The 17,591-nt window shown below is 51.0% G+C and overlaps 2 protein-coding genes across 2 annotated transcripts in view; one reads left to right on the top strand and one right to left on the bottom strand.

Annotated features, from left to right (window-relative positions):
• Positions 1-15,769, bottom strand: part of RNF14 (ring finger protein 14) — a 40,151-nt gene extending 24,382 nt beyond the window's left edge. Inside the window, exon 1 of the mRNA XM_073905538.1 lies at positions 15,747-15,769. The gene's annotated coding sequence lies outside the window, so the exon portion shown is untranslated. The remainder of the gene's footprint in view (positions 1-15,746) is intronic.
• On the top strand, positions 3,221-16,498 carry PCDH12 (protocadherin 12). Its single transcript, XM_025852168.2, has 4 exons — positions 3,221-6,403; positions 9,658-9,755; positions 11,660-11,811; positions 15,651-16,498. Exons 1-4 carry the CDS (start codon positions 3,524-3,526, stop codon positions 16,124-16,126), a joined length of 3,606 nt encoding a protein of 1,201 aa, XP_025707953.1. The 5' UTR covers positions 3,221-3,523; the 3' UTR covers positions 16,127-16,498.
• The last annotated feature ends 1,093 nt before the right edge of the window (positions 16,499-17,591 follow it).

A 17,591-nucleotide genomic window follows, 5' to 3' on the forward strand; every position in this document is an offset into this window, starting at 1 on the left:
ATTAAGGCAACACATACACACAGAGCATAAGTAGAACAATGTCCTTTCGAGACTATAAACGTTAACACTGATAAAATCGTGAATTCCATAATTCCTTCAGTGGGCAGTAGGTCACATTAGGTTTCTCATGATATGTGATTGTCATCCTGTGTAAGCTCCTTCCACTGTGTTCTATGCAGCACAGGTCTAGAGCTGTGGATGTGTGTGAGCTCCAGGTACCCACCTCTCTGCCTCTGTGCCTTTTTTCTCTGCCTTTGGCCACCAGATGGCATTCTGGAAACATTCTCAGCACCAGAATTTTCTGCACCAAAGCTCCCCTGCATTACTCCCAACTGCCCTCCCCCTCTCCTTCCTCTGTTTTCTTCTAATCCATTTTCCAGAGTGCAGCCCAAGGGGCTTTCTGGAAGGTCCAATCTGCGTGATCTTGGGCAAGTTAACTAAACGTCTGTGCTCAGCTTCTTTATCCCGATGGCCCGGGTATGAGGGTGGTACAGGAGGATGTAGGTAAAGCACTCAGGACAAGGCCTGCCATATAGCTACTGTCCTCATCTTCCTTCTCAGGGCCATTCAAAAGCTCCCCATGGCCTTCAGGACAAGGCCCGAATCCTTAGCATGGGACTCCAGGCCCTCCAAGGGTCTGGCAGCCCCTTTTGACATCCCCGGCCTACCTTCTCCCTCCCCACTCTCCACACAGACCCTCTTGAGATACTGTAAGGAACCAGCTCACTCACCTATGGCCTTTGTCCACTCTGCTCCCTCTGCCTGTTTTGCTTCTCCCTTGCTCACCCACCTTCCTCTGGCTAACTCCTCCCTGTCTTCAGGATTTGGCCCAGCGCCCTCCATGAGGAGCCTCCCCTGACCACCAGGCCCAAACACAGAGCCACTGGGCCCCCTTCTTTCCTTTTCCCCACCCCCTCCTTAGACTGCAAGCCACTTGTGTGGGTCACTTTGTCTTGCTGGCTGCGTTGCACATGATAGGACAAGTGACAGCCAGAGAGTGAGGTTGCCATGCAGGCTGTCACCCAAGGGCAGTGAGCACAGGGGCACATGTCTGAGCGGCAGACCCCTGGAGCCTGTGCTGGCTCCCCCTGAAGCACAGGCAGCATCTGGCCCCGGCCTGAGCTGAGGAAACCCTAGAAAATGAGCTTTCTTGGCCACAGAGGCAGAGAAAAGAGTGAAGGGACAGGGAGCGCCTGGGTGGCTCAGTCGGTTAGGCGTCTGCCTTCAGCTCAGGTCATGACCCCGGGTTCCTGGGATTGAGCCTCACTACTTGCTCAGTGGGGGGGTCTCCTTCTCCCTCTCCCTCTGCCTGCCGTTCCCCCTGCTTGTGCTCTCTCTCTCTCTCTCTCTGTCAAATAAATAAATAAAATAAAATAAACCAAAACGGTAAAGGGACAAATGCAAGGTCATTACCATTTGCACTGGAGGCATAAAACCTGGAAAATAATACAAGTTACAGTAACATGGAATGGGTGCTTTCTCTGTACCAGGCCCTGTGCTGGGGCCCTTACAGGTAGCATCTCACTGGATTCTTACCACAATCTCATGAGGTGGGGGACAGCCACACTCTATAGAGAAGGAAACAGGCCCAGAGAGGTTAAGTGACTTGTGCAAGGTCCCCAAGCTTGTGTGCGTTCTGTCTCTAGGGCCACGCTATAGGAGATGGCCCCATGGATTCAGGCCCTTGCTGTGGTTCAACAAGTGACAAGGACAGGAAACCTCCAGAGTGGAACACGGAGTGAAGGACAGGGTGCGGGAAAGAAAAGGTGGGGGGCAGGGATGGGCACAGGTGGCTCTAAGGCCAGGGAGCTCCCTCTGCTGCCCCTGTCCTAATGGCTAGACGCCAACAGGCCCTGATGGGGGTCCCCTGTGTCCCAATGGGCACCTCCAGCCTCAAGGACTCAGTTGCAAACACCCACCTAAAGGAAGCTGGCCTTAAATTCCCATCACTTCCAGTGTTTTACACACCTCTAGGCTCAGCCCGAGGCAGGGTCTAAGACCAGGAGGGTGCTGGGTGCAGCAAGTGAGGAGGGAAACAAGAAGCCACAAGCCCCCTCAAATGCCACCCAGGTGATCCTGGGCCTCACTTCTGTGAGGAGGTGAATGGGGGGGGCACACCTGAAAACATCCACCTCCCTAGGAGTGTTGGGGGTGGGGAGGGAGTACTGTTCATGGGACGCAGTCATAAACAGCAGTGGGGAGACAAGAATCAGGGGAAGGGAAGGATAAGGCGAGGAAGGCGTGGGAGAGGGACAAGTATAAAAACCTTGGAGGCAGGGAGCCGGAGGCCGGGGATTCCCCCAGAGAGGGACTCAGGCTGGACCAGATGCAGAGAACAATGGGCCTCCAGGCTGGGGAGCAGGAAGGGAAGGGGGAGGGCAGGCACATGGTCAGGTCAGAGAGACCCCCAGGCTTCAGGAGCCCAGGCCATGGGCGCCCTCATGGGTCCATGTGGGCAGGGACTGCCCCGGGGCCAGGGCAAGAGCCGGAGCTACCAGGTGAGACCGGCTATTCAGTTCTCAACACCCACCACTCACAAAACGTCATCGCCTGTGCCTCTGAGCCAGGACCTGGCCCTTCACACATCATTTCATTTGTCCTCACAGTTTCCTGCTGTGAGGGCTACTATTCTTATTCCCATCCACACTCTTAACGATGGAGTGGTGGAAGCCCAGAGAGGGTAAGTGACTTGTCCCACATGACCCAGCTGGTAAATCACAGAGTCAGGATTTGAACCCAGGCAGTTTGGCCCCTGTGGCCGCTCTCTTAATCACAGCTGCTTCCCGAGGACGAAAATGGGTGATCGGGGCAGAGTCAGGACTTAGAGGTAGATGAGTGTGGGAAAAGACCGGAATGGCAGAGGAATAATGATATGAGGGAAACAAAGAGAGCAGCGGAAAGGAGAGACACAGGGAGCATGACATGCCCAGGAGGGGTCTCGGGGGGGCAGGCAGGGGCTCAGGCTCTCTGCCCACTTGCCTACACAGCGGCTCCCTTTCCCTCAGGGGCCGCCTTACGTGGATAGCACCTTCCCATCAGCCTGTCCCTGGAGCCCTGGCCCATCCTCCTCTGCTGCGGGCCCCTCGGGCTTCACGGGAAGCCCTCTCTCTCTAATTGGCATTGAAACTTACAGCCCTCCCTTTTCCTGTAGGTGGGGTTTCCATAGGAAAAAGCTGCTTCTCCGTTTCCCCAGCCCAGCAACTGTTTGGAAGTCCGATCCCCACATCCTGCTTTTACTGGGTCAAGTCCCTCTTGGACCGGCTCTTGTCCATCATTTACCGAAGGGGACCCACGGGTGCCCACTTCATCAGTGCTTGGACCTCTGAGATCTCTTCAGATGAAGATGGCCTTGCCTGGGAACCTTGCTGCTTCCATCATCATCTAATTATGGGACGAGGCTGTGACAGCTGGTCTGGGGGCAGGAGAACGGGGCTAATCAAGGCCCTTGGGAAACACTGGAGGACTTGCCTAGCCTTTGAAGAACTGTAGTGGTTTCTGAGTCTAGCCCATTCTGGCGGTAAGCATGATGCGACTTCTGCCACTTCTGCTGGGGCTTTTGGGGTCAGGTGGCTACTTGTTCCTTCCAGGGCATGGTCAGGAAGTGGCCACTCTCACTGTGAAATACCAAGTGGCAGAAGAGGTGCCGTCCGGCACAGTGATAGGGAAGCTGTCCCGGGAACTGGGCTGGGAGGAGAGGCACGGGCAGACGAAGGCGGCCTTCCAGGTCCTGCAGCTGTCTCAGGCACTCCCCATCCAGGTGGATCCTGAGGACGGCCTGCTTAGCACAGCGAGGCGGCTGGACCGAGAGCAGCTTTGCCGGCAGCAGGATCCCTGCCTGGTTTCCTTTGACGTGCTTGCCACGGGGGACTTGGCTCTGATCCATGTGGAGATCCAGGTGCTGGACATCAATGACCATGAGCCACAGTTCCCTAAAGGTGAGCAAGGGCTGGAAATCTCTGAGAGTGCCTCTCTGCGCACCCGGATCCCCCTGGACAGAGCCCTGGACCCAGACACGGGCCCCAACACCCTGCACTCGTACACGCTGTCTCCCAGCGAGCACTTCGCCCTGGATGTCATCGTGGGGCCCGATGAGACCAAACATGCAGAACTTGTGGTGGTGAAGGAGCTAGACCGGGAAATCCACTCATTTTTTGATCTGGTGCTAACTGCCTATGACAGTGGGAAACCCCCCAAGTCAGGCACCAGCTTGGTCAAGGTCAACGTCCTGGACTCCAATGACAATAGCCCCGTGTTTGCTGAGAGCTCCCTGGCACTAGAAATCCAAGAAGATGCTGCCCCTGGTACTCTCCTCATAAACTTGACTGCCACAGACCCTGACCAAGGTCCCAATGGGGAGGTGGAATTCTTCCTCAGTAAGCATGTGCCTCCAGAGGTTTTGGACACCTTCAGTATCGATGCAAAGACGGGCCAGGTGATTCTGCGTCAACCCCTAGACTATGAAAAGAATCCTGCCTATGAGGTGGACGTCCAGGCAAGGGACCTAGGTCCCAATCCCATTCCAGCCCACTGCAAAGTACTCATCAAGGTTCTGGACGTCAATGACAATGCCCCAAGCATCCACATCACATGGGCCTCCCAGCCATCACTGGTGTCAGAAGCTCTTCCAAAGGATAGTTTCATTGCTCTCGTCATGGCAAATGACTTGGACTCAGGAAACAATGGTCTGGTCCACTGTTGGCTGAGCCAAGAACTGGGCCACTTCAGGCTGAAAAGGACCAATGGCAACACATACATGCTGCTAACCAACACCACACTGGACAGAGAACAGTGGCCCAAATATACCCTCACTCTGCTGGCTCAAGACCAAGGACTCCAGCCATTATCGGCCAAGAAACAGCTCAGCATTCAGATCAGTGATGCCAACGACAACGCACCTGTGTTTGAGAGGAGCAGATATGAGGTCTCTACTTGGGAGAACAACCCACCTTCTCTTCACCTCATTACCATCAAGGCTCAGGATGCAGACTTGGGCATAAATGGAAAAATCTCATATCGTATCCAGGACTCCCCAGTTTCTCACTTGGTAGCTATTGACTCAGACACAGGAGATGTCACTGCTCAGAGGTCACTAGACTATGAACAGATGGCCAGTTTTGAGTTCCGCGTGATCGCAGAGGACAAGGGCCAGCCCCAGCTTGCATCCAGCGTCTCTGTGTGGGTCAGCCTCTTGGATGTCAACGATAACGCCCCAGAGGTGATTCATCCTATACTCAGCGATGGAAAAGCCAGCCTCTCGGTGCTCGTAAATGCCTCCACAGGACACCTTCTGGTACCCATTGAAACTCCTAATGGCTTGGTTCCAGCGGGTGCTGACACACCACCACTGACAACCCACAGTTCCCGGCCATTCCTTTTGGCCACCATTGTAGCAAGAGATGCAGACTCAGGGGCCAATGGAGAGCTCCTCTACAGCATTGGGCGTGGGAATGAAGCCCAACTCTTTGTCCTCAGCCCCCACCTGGGGAAGTTGTTCATCAACATCACCAATGCCAGCAGCCTCATTGGGAGTGAGTGGGAGCTGGAGGTAGTGGTAGAAGACTGTGGCAGCCCCTCCTTGCAGACCCAAGCCCTGTTGAGGGTCTTGTTTGTCACCAGTGTGGATCACTTGAGGGACTGGGCCCGGGAGCCTGGGACCCTAAGCACATCGGCACTGACAGTGATTTGCCTGGTCGTACTGCTGGCCATCTTTGGGTTGATCTTGGCTCTGATCATGTCCATCTGCAGGACGGAGAAGAAGGACAACAGGGCCTACAACTGTCGGGAGGCTGAATCTACCTACCGCCACCAGCCCAAGAGGCCCCAGAAACACATTCAGAAGGCAGATATCCACCTTGTGCCTGTGCTCAGGGGCCAGGCGGAGGAGCCTGGCGAAGTCGGGCAGCCCCACAAGGAATCAGGCAAGGAAGGGATGATGGAAGCAGGCTGGGACCCGTGCCTGCAGGCCCCCTTTCACCTCACGCCAACGCTGTATAGAACCCTGCGTAACCAAGGCAACCAGGGAGCACAGGCTGAGAGCCGAGAGGTGCTGCAAGACACTGTCAACCTCCTTTTCAACCATCCCAGGCAGAGGAACGCCTCCCGGGAGAACCTGAACCTTCCTGAGTCCCAGCCTGTGATGGGCCAGCCACGCTCAAGGCCCCCAAAGGTTATGGGCAGCCCCACAGGGAGGCTGCCAGGAGACCTGGGCAGCGAGGAGGCCCCACTGAGTCCACTGGCCTCCTCTGCAACCCTGAGGCGGCAGCCAAACCTCAATGGCAAAGTGACCCCCGAGAAAGAGTCGGGTCCCCGTCAGATCCTGCGGAGCCTGGTCCGGCTATCGGTGGCTGCTTTTGCGGAGCGGAACCCTGTCGAGGAGCTCACGATGGACTCTCCTCCTGTTCAGGTAACCGGGTGTGGGCAGCTCTCTCTGTGGTCACCCCTGGACCACCACATCAGACACCCCCATTACCCTTACATTCGTCACATTCATTCCTGAGGCTCTCCAGAGACTTTATGGTACATTGGATGCAGTGAGTGAGGGCACAGTTCTGGGGTTAACAAAATCTAGCTGTGTGATCCTGGGCAACTTACTGTCTCTGAGCCTTCGTTTCCCTATGAAACAGAGTTGATGGTAAGAGCATCTGCCTTGCAGAGTTGTCCTGAGGATTTGATCAGTTAATTCCTATAAAGCACATACGCAACGTGCCTGGCACAAGTAGACACCCAGCAAAAGTTTAAGAATACAAGCTTTGGGATAAGCCTCCTGGGTTCAAATCCTGACTCCACCTCTTCCTAGCTGTGAACCACAGGAGTGTTACTCAGCTTCTCTGTTGAAGATATCTATGTTAATAGCACCCATCTCCTAAATTTGCTTAAAGATGAAATGAGTGCACTTAAAGCCTAGAATAATGTCCAGCACACGGTCAGCCCTCAGCAAATGGTTACAATGACTTCTGCAAAGCCCTCTTGTTGTCTGGGCAGCCTTCCTATGAAGCAGGCCAGCATGGGCAGCATTGCCCCTGTGCTCAGGGGCTGCATTTGACTTGCCTGAGACTAGACTTTGTTGGCTAGGCCTGCAGAATGAGGCAGGGGAAACAATCTCAGAACTTGGGAGTCTGATCTAGGTTCAAATTTCAGCATAGCCACTCAGTAGCTGGGCAACCTTGGGCAAGTCTGTCCAACATCAGAGCCTCACTTTCCTCAAATGGCAATTATGATTCCAAACTTACCCTGTGCTACCTCCCAGGGGTTGAGGATTAAATGGAATAATGAAGGACAACGTTATCTAGTGACCTAGGATTTACTGGACAAAAATGGGAAATCTTTTTCAGGGACGGTACCTGATCTCACACCCATATCTGTTCCTCTGCACTTCAGATAACTTTCCCTGTGCCAGGCTGCCCACTCAAGACACACGTCTGTTTGGCCGAGCAATCAACTCAGGTTTCCTGTGGCGCAAGGACACAGCTTCCTTCCCCCACATCCTCCCCAGGAAGCCACCTGGAGAGAGCCCCACTGCTCTCTTAGGAGGTCTTGCCCTGAGCCCTGTGTAGCTCCAGAGGTTGCCCAGAGCCATTTACTCATTCATTCATTCATTCGTTCATTCATTCATTCATTCATTCTTCAAATGCTTACTGAGTGAGCTTTTTGAACCAAACACTGTGCTGGTTGTTGGTGAACAGAGACAGCAGAGAGCAGGCACTGGGGGTGAACCCACTGGGGTGATGGGAAAGAAGGGTGTCCAGCTGGGATCAATGTGAGGGTAGGAGGCAACTTGCCTAATGCTCATGTCTTTCCAGCACCACAGTGCCACAGTGAGTCAGATCCGGGTTCAAATTCTAGCCCTGACACTAACTGATATGTAGCCCCTCTGAGCCTCACTTTCCACATCTGCAAAATGGGTATGATGGTATCTTTTCCCTAGGGTTATTATAAGAATTAAATGAGATTATACACCACCCTACAGTTATTAAGTGCTTGTCAAAAGATCTATTAATAAATGAATCACAGGGGCACCTAGCTGCCTCAGTCAGTGGAGCATGTGACTCTTGATCTTGGGGTCATGGGTTCGAGTCCCACAGTGAGCACAGAGATTACTTAAAAAAAGTTTTTTTTTTTAAAGATTTTATTTATTTATTTGAGAGAGAGAGAGAGAATGAGAGAGAGAGAGCACAAGAGGGAAGAGGGTCAGAGGGAGAAGCAGACTCCCCGCTGAGCAGGGAGCCCGATGCGGGACTCGATCCCGGGACCCCAGGATCATGACCTGAGCCGAAGGCAGTCGCTTAACCAACTGAGCCACCCAGGCGCCCTTAAAAAAAGTTTAAAAAAATAAATAAATGAATTATATACGTTCACTCATTTGATCCTTATAGCTACAACCACACAGGCCTTGATATTATTCCCTTTTTACTGCTGAGGAAACTGAGGCTCAAAATGCTTAAGTAATTTCTCAAGGCCATCCAGATGGAACTGGGGCAGCGGCGGATTTAGGATTTGAATCCGCGTCTGACTGATTCCAGAGTCTGCACTCTGACTATGAAGCAACCCTAAACAACAACACTATGCTCAGGCTGTGACACTCAGGGAGTATCTCTGAGCTATCAGCTAACGCTTGGAAGAGTGGCAGGTGCCTTAGGAGGGCTTCTGGGACTGGGTCAGGAGATGTGATCTGCCCTGAGGCAGGCAACTGGGCCCCAGCCCTCTTCGAACTGTCCTCTGTGGTTGGCACTGCCTAGCTGGAGCTGCCCAGAGAGGCTGAGTGGGCCTTCTCAGGAAAGACTGCGGGTAGGTCCAGGATTTCTAAGAGTAACAACCCATAATCTTTTCATTCTCTAAGCATTTTAAATTCTCAGACCACTGGGTGAATTAATCCTGACCACCCTGCGAAGAAGGCTGGATAGGTATTTCCAGCTCCAGCTTAGAGACGAGGAAACTGAGGTCTGAGAATGTCTAAAAACCTGCCTGACATTACACAAACTAGAAATGACCTTGAACTAGAACTTAGCCTCCCAAGACTGGGTCTGTTGCTTTCGCCTTCACAAGGCCCTGCAGGGTCTGGCCTTGACATCTCGCCCGACCCCTGCCCCATTCTGCAGCCTCTCTGAACCTCTGCCCTCTCCTCCAGACTTTCAGCCTGCATTGCCTTCTGTTTTCATTCACACCCTTGTTGAATGAATGAAAGAATGAATAAATGAATGATTGAATGATACCATTTTGCTTTCTCCAGAGTAGAGTCTTGCATCTGGCCCCACCAAAATTGGCTGAGTGTTTGAGTACTGCTGAAGGTGGGGAAATAACTCCTTAAGATAATCCTTATCAAATTAATAATGAATTTATGGTCAGGAAATGCGTTTTTCAGCCCCATCCCGCAGATTCCAGCAAGAGCAGGTCACTCGGATGAGAAGGAGGGGTGGGCTCAGGGGGTTCCCCTTCTCTCCCTCAGACTCCCAGGTCTTGTGGTGACATGACAAAGCAAGGATCCTGCCTGCACAGGTCCCTGCCTCCGTCACTGTACACCATCCCCCATCTGATCACACAAACATCTGAAGCTGGAGGAAAGACTATAAAAAGAAAGCGCCGGCATTGAGGGAAACATCCGGCAAGGAAGTGTGCTGGGTCGGAATTGTGTGGAGTCAACAGATTTTTCCTGTCTTGCAGCAAATCTCCCAGCTGCTGTCCTTGCTGCATCAGGGCCAATTCCAGCCCAAACCAAACCACCGAGGAAATAAGTACTTGGCCAAGCCCAGCGGCAGCAGGTAAGCAACACACGGACCCACAGGCTTCTCAAGCCCCCCCACCGGCTTGCCTTCACCCTGGAGCCTCTGTGATCTGAGGAAGGGTGAGCACATCCCAGACAGCAGCCCCCTGGAAGAGCAGCGGACAGCATCCATCCCCCCATCCCAGTCAGGGTGGTCCTGGAGCAACTGTATTTATAGTATTTACAGGACCCAGAGTCTCTAAGGAAATGACTTCATCCCTGAGGTTCTATCTGCCCCCTGATTGCAGAGGTGCTAGGCTATGGGCTTTAAATGTGTAACTTTCAGCTTTCTTTGTCTTGACCCTTAAACGTAATTATGAAGTTTCCCTGACTGAGGACATCAGTGTGTGGGTGTGTTCTTTTGGGCAGTCCTAGAATTAAAGAGAGCTCAAGAGGACATCTAATCTAACTCCTTTTTGTTACAGATATAGAAACTGGGGCTCTAAATAGTTTGATACAACCCAGCTATGTTCAATTTGAGCAAGCCAGGTAAATCCTTGGGGCCTCAGTTTTTTACCTGTAAAATAGAGGTCACCATACTTCCTTGCAGTGATGGGGTAAGGATTTAATGATCAAATGTATTTTAAGCTCATAGCCCAGTGGCTGGCACATAGTAGGTGCACAGCTGACACTAAAAGTCCTTTCCTACGAAAGCGACTTTGTTCGAGGTCACATGGCCAGTGAGTGGCAAAGCTGGAACCAGCTCGGGGCACCTGACTCCAGGTTCAGTGCTCTTGCCTTGACAATTCATGGCTTCTTTTTTGCAAAGATGGTGGGAGGTAGTGTAGAGTAGCAGTGAGTACACACACTCCATAGTCACATCAGCCTGGATTTGAGTTTTGGCTTTCACACTTAATCCGTGGGGACCTCGGGCAAGGTGCATAATTTTCACAAGCCTTGGTTTTCTTATTTGCAAAATGGGAATAACAACGGGAGAACCCCTTACAGATGTGAAAAGTTTGAGGATAAGGTGCATATAACTTGCAAAGCCTAAGGCCTGCCTCAGAGTAACTGTTTAATAAACATTAGTTGTCATCATCACTTGCAAAATTGCCACCTCCCTCCTGATCGCTTCATGGCAGCAGAAACGGTCACAGAAAAAAAGCAGAAAGGACCCCAGACCTTAAAGCCCCTCGGGGAGCCTTCCCACCTGCTGGAATGTGGGGCCAAACCTGCCTCCCCATATTGAGGCAGTCCCAGGAACTGGCCTCCCCCAGGTGGCAGGCAGGGTCTGTGGGAGGGAGAGGCCAGGGTGGAGATAGCAGGAGTCAGGGAGAGTCTGAGTGGCTTTCTGATTCCGGTCTGGGATTTGGCCTCAAATAGGAAGTACGGAATATATTCAGTCACTTTGTCCACAAAGTATTTATGAAGCACCTACTATGTGCCGGGCCCTGTTCTGAGCACTGGCTGACCAGGGAATGAGACAGATAAAAATTTCTGCTCTCACTGGAGCTCATACTCAGATGGCCGGAGGTGGATAGAGAGATGGATGGACAGATGACTGCCTTGTCTCAACCAAAGTTACTACACTCCTACTCTGGGCCAGGCAATGCGAAGGAATGGGAGGGACAATGGTGAATAATAATATCAATGCATCCATTGTTTCTTCTTTTGCTGAGTGCTTACGAGGTGCCAGGTACTAGCTTCTTTACATACACTGTCTCATTTTGCCTGCCCCTTGAGGTGGGTGTTATTTATTACCTCCATTTTACAGATGAGGCAACAGATGGAGAGTAGGCAGGAGGCCTGGGACCAAGTAACCCAGGTCGGTCTGACTCTGAAAGCCGGGCTGTGTATCCACCTCCTTAAGTGGATGGATGAATGCTAGCATGAGTAGAAGAATGTTCATGAGCAGGAATGAATGAATCTGTGTGTGAATTTCCTCACTCGTGGACTTTGCAGGAGTGCAATCCCAGACCCAGAATGCCCAGGTACCCGGGCTGGTGGCCAGGCAGAACCAGACCAGGAGGAAGGGTGCTTGGATCCTGAAGAGGACCTGTCCGTGAAGCAGCTGCTAGAAGAAGAGCTGTCAAGCCTGTTGGACCCACACACAGGTAAGGACTCCTCAGGATCACCCTGAGCCTGCTTCTACTCCCATAGTCCCCCACATCTCCAGACGTCAGCCTTCTCCACAGGAGAACACAGACATTCTGTTTCTGGGGAGGGATATCAGCAACATTTTACTTTCCCTAATGCTTCAGACGGTCTTCATTTGTTTAAATACCAGATTCTACTTTGATTATTCATTTAAAAAATCCTAAGAATAGTAAATGAGCTCTTGGTGTGTGTCAGGTACTACTAGGAAGTATCTTACACACATTAGCTCAGTTAAGCTTTTAAACAGTCTTTGGAGGTAGATGTTATGAGCTCCAATTTAGAGATAAGCAAACTGAGGCTCAGAGAAGTACCATAGCCTGCCCAGAGTCACTTAGCTCATCAGTGACCGAAGGGGAGCCAACCTGGGCCTGCCTGCCATCAGGAGACCTCCCCTTACTTCCTAAACCACCCATCTGTGTTTCTTTGGTGGGTTTAAACATCCTCCCATCCTGAAAACTGAGTCAATTCTTTAATGTGTTAACATATCTAATCGAAACAAAAATAACATTTTCTAGAGAAACAATTCGTTTTGATAGAAAGTAAAAAATCTGGACTTTAATTCAAGAATGTGCTAACTGGGGCACCTGGGTGGCTCAGTCGGTTAAGCATCTGACTTTGGCTCAGGTCATGACCTCAGGATCCTGGGATCAAGCCTCCACCCCTGCCCCTCACCTCTGAATTCACCAGAGGGTCTGCTTATCCCTCTGCCCCTCCCCCTGCTCATGCTCTCTCCGTCTCTCTGTTTCTCTCTCAAATAAGATCTTTTAAAAAAGTAAAATAAAATAAAATAATTAAATTTTAAAAATTAAAAAAGAATGTGCTAGCTGGACACTGGTCAGCCTCCTTTAGGTAACACACCATACCTCTGTCCATACCTACACGGTGGTTTTCTGTTTCTGTATAATAATCTTTTTCTCAACTGGACATATCCTATGTGCTCCATCTGGCTGCAAACACACCGAAAGCATGGCAGAGACTTCCTTTTCCTTGGTTAAAAAAACATAGCTAACATTTATTGAGAGCTTTCTATGTGCTAGTCCCTGTTCTATGTTCCTCGTGAGAAAATTTTAGAGAGGAATTATTCATTATCACCATTTCATAAAGAAAAAAACTGAGGGCCAAGGTTGTTTGGTAATTTTCCCAACATTGACAATGTGGCTCTAAATTAAAAGTAAAATTAAATCTAATTAAAACTAAGTAAAATGAAAAAATTCAGTTCCTCAGTTATACCACCCACATTTCAAGCTCTCAATAGTCACATATGGTTAGTGGATATTGCTTTGGACAGCACACATATAGAAAGTTTTATAGGACAGCATTGTCTAGACTCTATAGCTGTGAGGTCCAACACATTAGCCACTAGCCACGTATGAAAATGGCTAGTCACAATCAAGATGTGATATATGGCGGCCCCTACCCAGCTCAGTGGGTAGAGCATGCATCTCCTGATCTCAGGGTCGTGAGTTCAAGCTGCACACTGGGCATAGAGATTACTTTAAAAAAAAAAAAAAAAATCTAAAAAAAAAAAAAAATCCGTCTTCAAGCCCCATGTTGGGCACAGAGCTTACTTAATAAAAATAAAAAGCATAAAAAAGTGTAACTTATTATTTTTTAAAAAGATGTGATAAACATATAAAACACACTTCAGATTTTGAAGACTTAAGAACGTCAAATATTTCATTAATTTAAAAAATACTCATGACATGATAAAATGGCATTACGTTTAAAATGTTTTACAAATTGATTTCACCTTTTCTTTTCACTTTTTTAACCTGCCTCCTAGAAAATTTAAAATGACCTCTCTGGCTCACATTATATCTGAACCGGCCAGCTCTGGGCTGGAACCTGAGTGCTCAGCGGTCATATGGTCCTGCTTTTCCACAGCACAGAGGGCATGGAGGATGCTGGGGGATGATGAGGGCACCAGGGATAGAAAAGCCTGTGCTGCTCACAGGGCAGAGCTGCCAAGGGGCTTTTGGTGAGCTTGCTGAACCCGGGGGTCATGGCTGCATCCATCTGATGCTATGATGAGGACAACATTTTAATGGTTGCATGAGCTCAGTGACTGCGCACAGCAACCTGACAAGATGAATACTACTATTTCACCACTTCATGAGACATGAAGAAGGCTCAGAGAGGTTAAGCAATTTTCCCAAGGTCACACTGCTCATAAATGGCAAAGGTGGGAAATCAAGCCAGCCCGGCATCCACCTGCCTCTGGGTGGACTCCCCATCACTTTTCAGCCATTCTCATACACTCTAGCAATTTTCTCATTCCAAGCTTCATAAGCTCTCTGACCCTCGTACAAAGGCCTTATTCTGTAACCAAAAGAGTTTCAACCTTACTACCCCCAAGTCTCAGGGAACTAAGGTTTACATTTCCCAAATGCCCAGGGTTAATATTTATGTTCACTGAGTCATTCGAGAAATGCTTACTAAATCCCAGGCATGGGCTGGACCGGGTGGGAAGAGGCCTGCCCTGCCTTACAGCCTTCACAACTCCTCCCTGACAAGGCAAGACAGAGACTCATTTATCAGTATAAACAGCCATGAGCTGTATTTTGGAATAACTTTTCCAAATTACAAAAGTAGTATTTGGTTAAGGTAGAAAAATGGAGGTAAACGAAAAGAGAATAAATCACTTCTGTCCAGGAGTAATTCCAGTTAACATTTTGACATACCTCCTTCTAGTCTTTTATTATATGCACAGATTCTAAAGCAGCTCACCTTAAGCAAACATTAAACACATGATGAAGTGGATGTTGTACTTTTGTTTTTTTTTAAGGCACAGTTTCTGAACCATAAGACTTATATTTTCTTTCTTTGCCTTGGCCTCTACCATCCGGCCTAGGGCTAGTTTTTTTGAGATAGCATTTTTGTTGAAGAGGTGGGAAAAGGAAAAGTGCCATAGTGGCATTAAGGATCTAGGGGACAGTTTTTCACTGCCCCTGCCCCTTTCCTGGGACAGTGCTTAGCCTGGCTCTAGGCCTGAGTTTCCTGCAGTTTAGAAGCAAATGTTGAGGAGTTTAGGGCATAGTGATGGTCCAGACCTTCCTAGGCCTGGGGAATCCGTAGGCCACAGGTATGCACCCCGAGTGCCCTGGGGGAAATGGCGGGAAGCTACTCAGAGAGTGGGTAGGAGGGTACAGGCATATGGGGCTCCGAAGTCATCAGCTATGGGGTCAAATCTGGGTTGGTTGCCTGGTAGATGGGTGATTCAGCTTCTTGGAACTTCGTTTCCTCATCCCTAAAATGGAATAGCACTCTTCACTTCAAAGGTTTGTGCGGAGGTTAAATTACTTGGCGTGGAGGAACTTAATAAATGGTCACTATTACCATGAATACAAACAGATGGCAGCACCAAGCCAGGAACTACCGCCTGGGCTAAGAAAAGGGATGCCCCCCCACCCCCACCTCCGCACCATCCACAGCTACTAATGCCCTGAGAGAGTGAAAATCCTGGCTGGCCGCAGTGGTTGAAAGACACCTAGCCCGAAACACAGCAGGATCGGGAAATTCTTTAGAAAAGGGCCAATTTCTAATTCTAGGCCTCCTTCCTCCTCCTGCCTCCTCCCCACTCAGCTCCTGCGGGTCCCTCAGTCGGCAGCCTTCCTGCCCAACGAGCTTCCCCGTCAGGGCCTCTTCCTTCCCGCCCCGTCGGGCCTCCCCGTCTGTGCCCCGCCATTTCCCTTCCCTCCTTGGTCCGGAGCCCTCGCCCACGACCCCACCCTCGGCTGCCCGGCCCCGCCCCGCCCCCCCACTCCGGCCCTCACCGGCTCCCCTCCACCCCGTGCAGGCCTGGCCCTGGACCGGCTGAGCGCCCCCGACCCGGCCTGGATGGCGAGGCTCTCTCTGCCCCTCACCACCAACTACCGCGACAACGTGTTCTCACCAGACGCTCCGGCCGTAGAGGAGCCCAGGACCTTCCAGACGTTCGGCAAGGCGCCCGGGCCTGAGCTGAGCCTGACAGGCACGCGGCTGGCCAGCACCTTCCTCTCGGAGATGAGCTCACTGTTGGAAATGTTGCTGGAGCAGCGCTCCGGCGTGCCGGTGGAGGCGGCCTCCGAGGTGCTGCGGCGGCTCTCGGTGTGCGGGAGGACCCTCAGTCTGGACCTGGCCACCAGCGGGGCCTCGGGCACGGAAGGACAGGGGGGCCCGGGGGCAACGAAGGGGGCCGAGGGCAGGACTGGCGAGGGCAGCAGCAGCAGCAGCAGGGGCCTGTGGATCCAGGGACCAGGGGCCCTGGGAGACGTCAGGGAGCCCAGGCCCTAGAGGATCCTGGGACATGAGCTGCTTTCTAAAATCTTTGAACTCACGGTCCAGCGGTGGCCCAAGAACTTTAGGATGACCGATGGTGCCCCGCAGAGGAGGCAGGGGCCCCACGACTAATAGCTGGCTGATCAAAGCAGCCCCTTGTTAGGGGCTGGCTCTGCCTGTGAGTTTTTTGGAGGACAGAGATGTTTGTGGCTGAAACGAGTGTTTGCTGGCAAAACACGTGTAGAGCACAGGGGGTCAGTCCTCCCCTTGGGACAGATGCCAAGGAGTGTCCTAAGCAAGAAAGGATGGCCTCATCGCATACTTGAGGGTGGGGGCTGGATCCTGGGGTGCCAGGCAAAGCTCTCTGACCTACTAATAAAGGAAAAGCACTGGTTCATTCTCTTGTGTGCACCTGTCGTGGGGGCGGGGTAGGGGAGGTTAACAGAGAGAGGGTTCCTTGTCACCCATTCCCTGGCAAGAGGGAATGCTGGACCTGGATGGGAGTAGAGCACAGAGGTAGACAGTGATTAACATGTGGACTCCTGACCTCACTTCTCTATTGCTACGTTATCAAATAATCTGCAAAATTAGGGCTAAGAAAAGCATGACTATTTATGGAATGTTTACCTGAACCAGGCCTAGGCTTTACACTAGGATTTAATTTAATTTTCCAACAACCCTAGGAGGGAGGTGTTATCCCCATTTCACAGACAAGGACATGAAGCTTGGAGAAGCAGAGGGTCTTGCCCAAGATCAAGAGTAGAAGCAGAGGGGTGCCTGAGTGGCTCAGTTGGTTAAGCGTCTGACTCTTGATTTTGGCTCAGGTCTAGATCTTGGGGTCATGAGATCAAGTCCAGGTGGGGCCACTCATGCTCAGCAGGGCTTCTGCTTCTTTCCCTCTTCCTTTGTCCCTCCCCCTGCACATGCACGCTCTCTCACTCTCTCTCTCTAAAATAAATAAATCTTGGGGCGCCTGGGTGGCTCAGTCGGTTAAGTGTCTGCCTTTGGCTCAGGTCACGATCCCAGGGTCCTGGGATCGAGCCCCGCATCCGGCTCCCTACTCCGCGGGAAGCCTGCTTCTCCCTCTACCACTCCCCCTGCTGGTGTTCCCTCTCTCGCCATGTCTCTCTCTGTCAAATCTTAAAAAATAAAAAATAATAAGCTAAATCTTAAAAAAAAAAAAAAAAAAAAAAAAAACAAAAACTTAAAAAAAAAAAAAAAAAAAAGAGTAGAGGCAGAGCCAAGATTTGGAACCAGGACTGACCAACACCAAAACCTATGCCCTTGATCTTGACACCAGATTGCCAGCCAAGGAAAGGAAAGGAAAAGGCCCTACAAGTGAGCTTTTCTCAGTAGTGGACTTGTCTGAGTTCCCCCCTGTTGGAAAGAACATTTCTAAAGCCGCTCAGGCCTGCACGGCTCCGCATTTCCAAGCACAAAGCAAGAGGGACGTGGATCTGATCTGACGCAGGCCTGGGCC

Source organism: Callorhinus ursinus, unplaced genomic scaffold, assembly GCF_003265705.2.
Source record: "Callorhinus ursinus isolate GAN/ISIS: 27379988/994484 unplaced genomic scaffold, GSC_fseal_2.0 scaffold23, whole genome shotgun sequence".
Lineage (NCBI taxonomy): Eukaryota > Metazoa > Chordata > Mammalia > Carnivora > Otariidae > Callorhinus > Callorhinus ursinus.

Bases quoted from the DNA above. Each gene is read 5' to 3' on its own strand.
- PCDH12 (XM_025852168.2), top strand. From the start codon at position 3,524: ATGATGCGACTTCTGCCACTTCTGCTGGGGCTTTTGGGGTCAGGTGGC. The intron at 9,756-11,659 runs GTAAGCAACACA...TGGACTTTGCAG, and splicing joins GCCAAGCCCAGCGGCAGCAG to GAGTGCAATCCCAGACCCAG. The intron at 11,812-15,650 runs GTAAGGACTCCT...CACCCCGTGCAG, and splicing joins CCTGTTGGACCCACACACAG to GCCTGGCCCTGGACCGGCTG.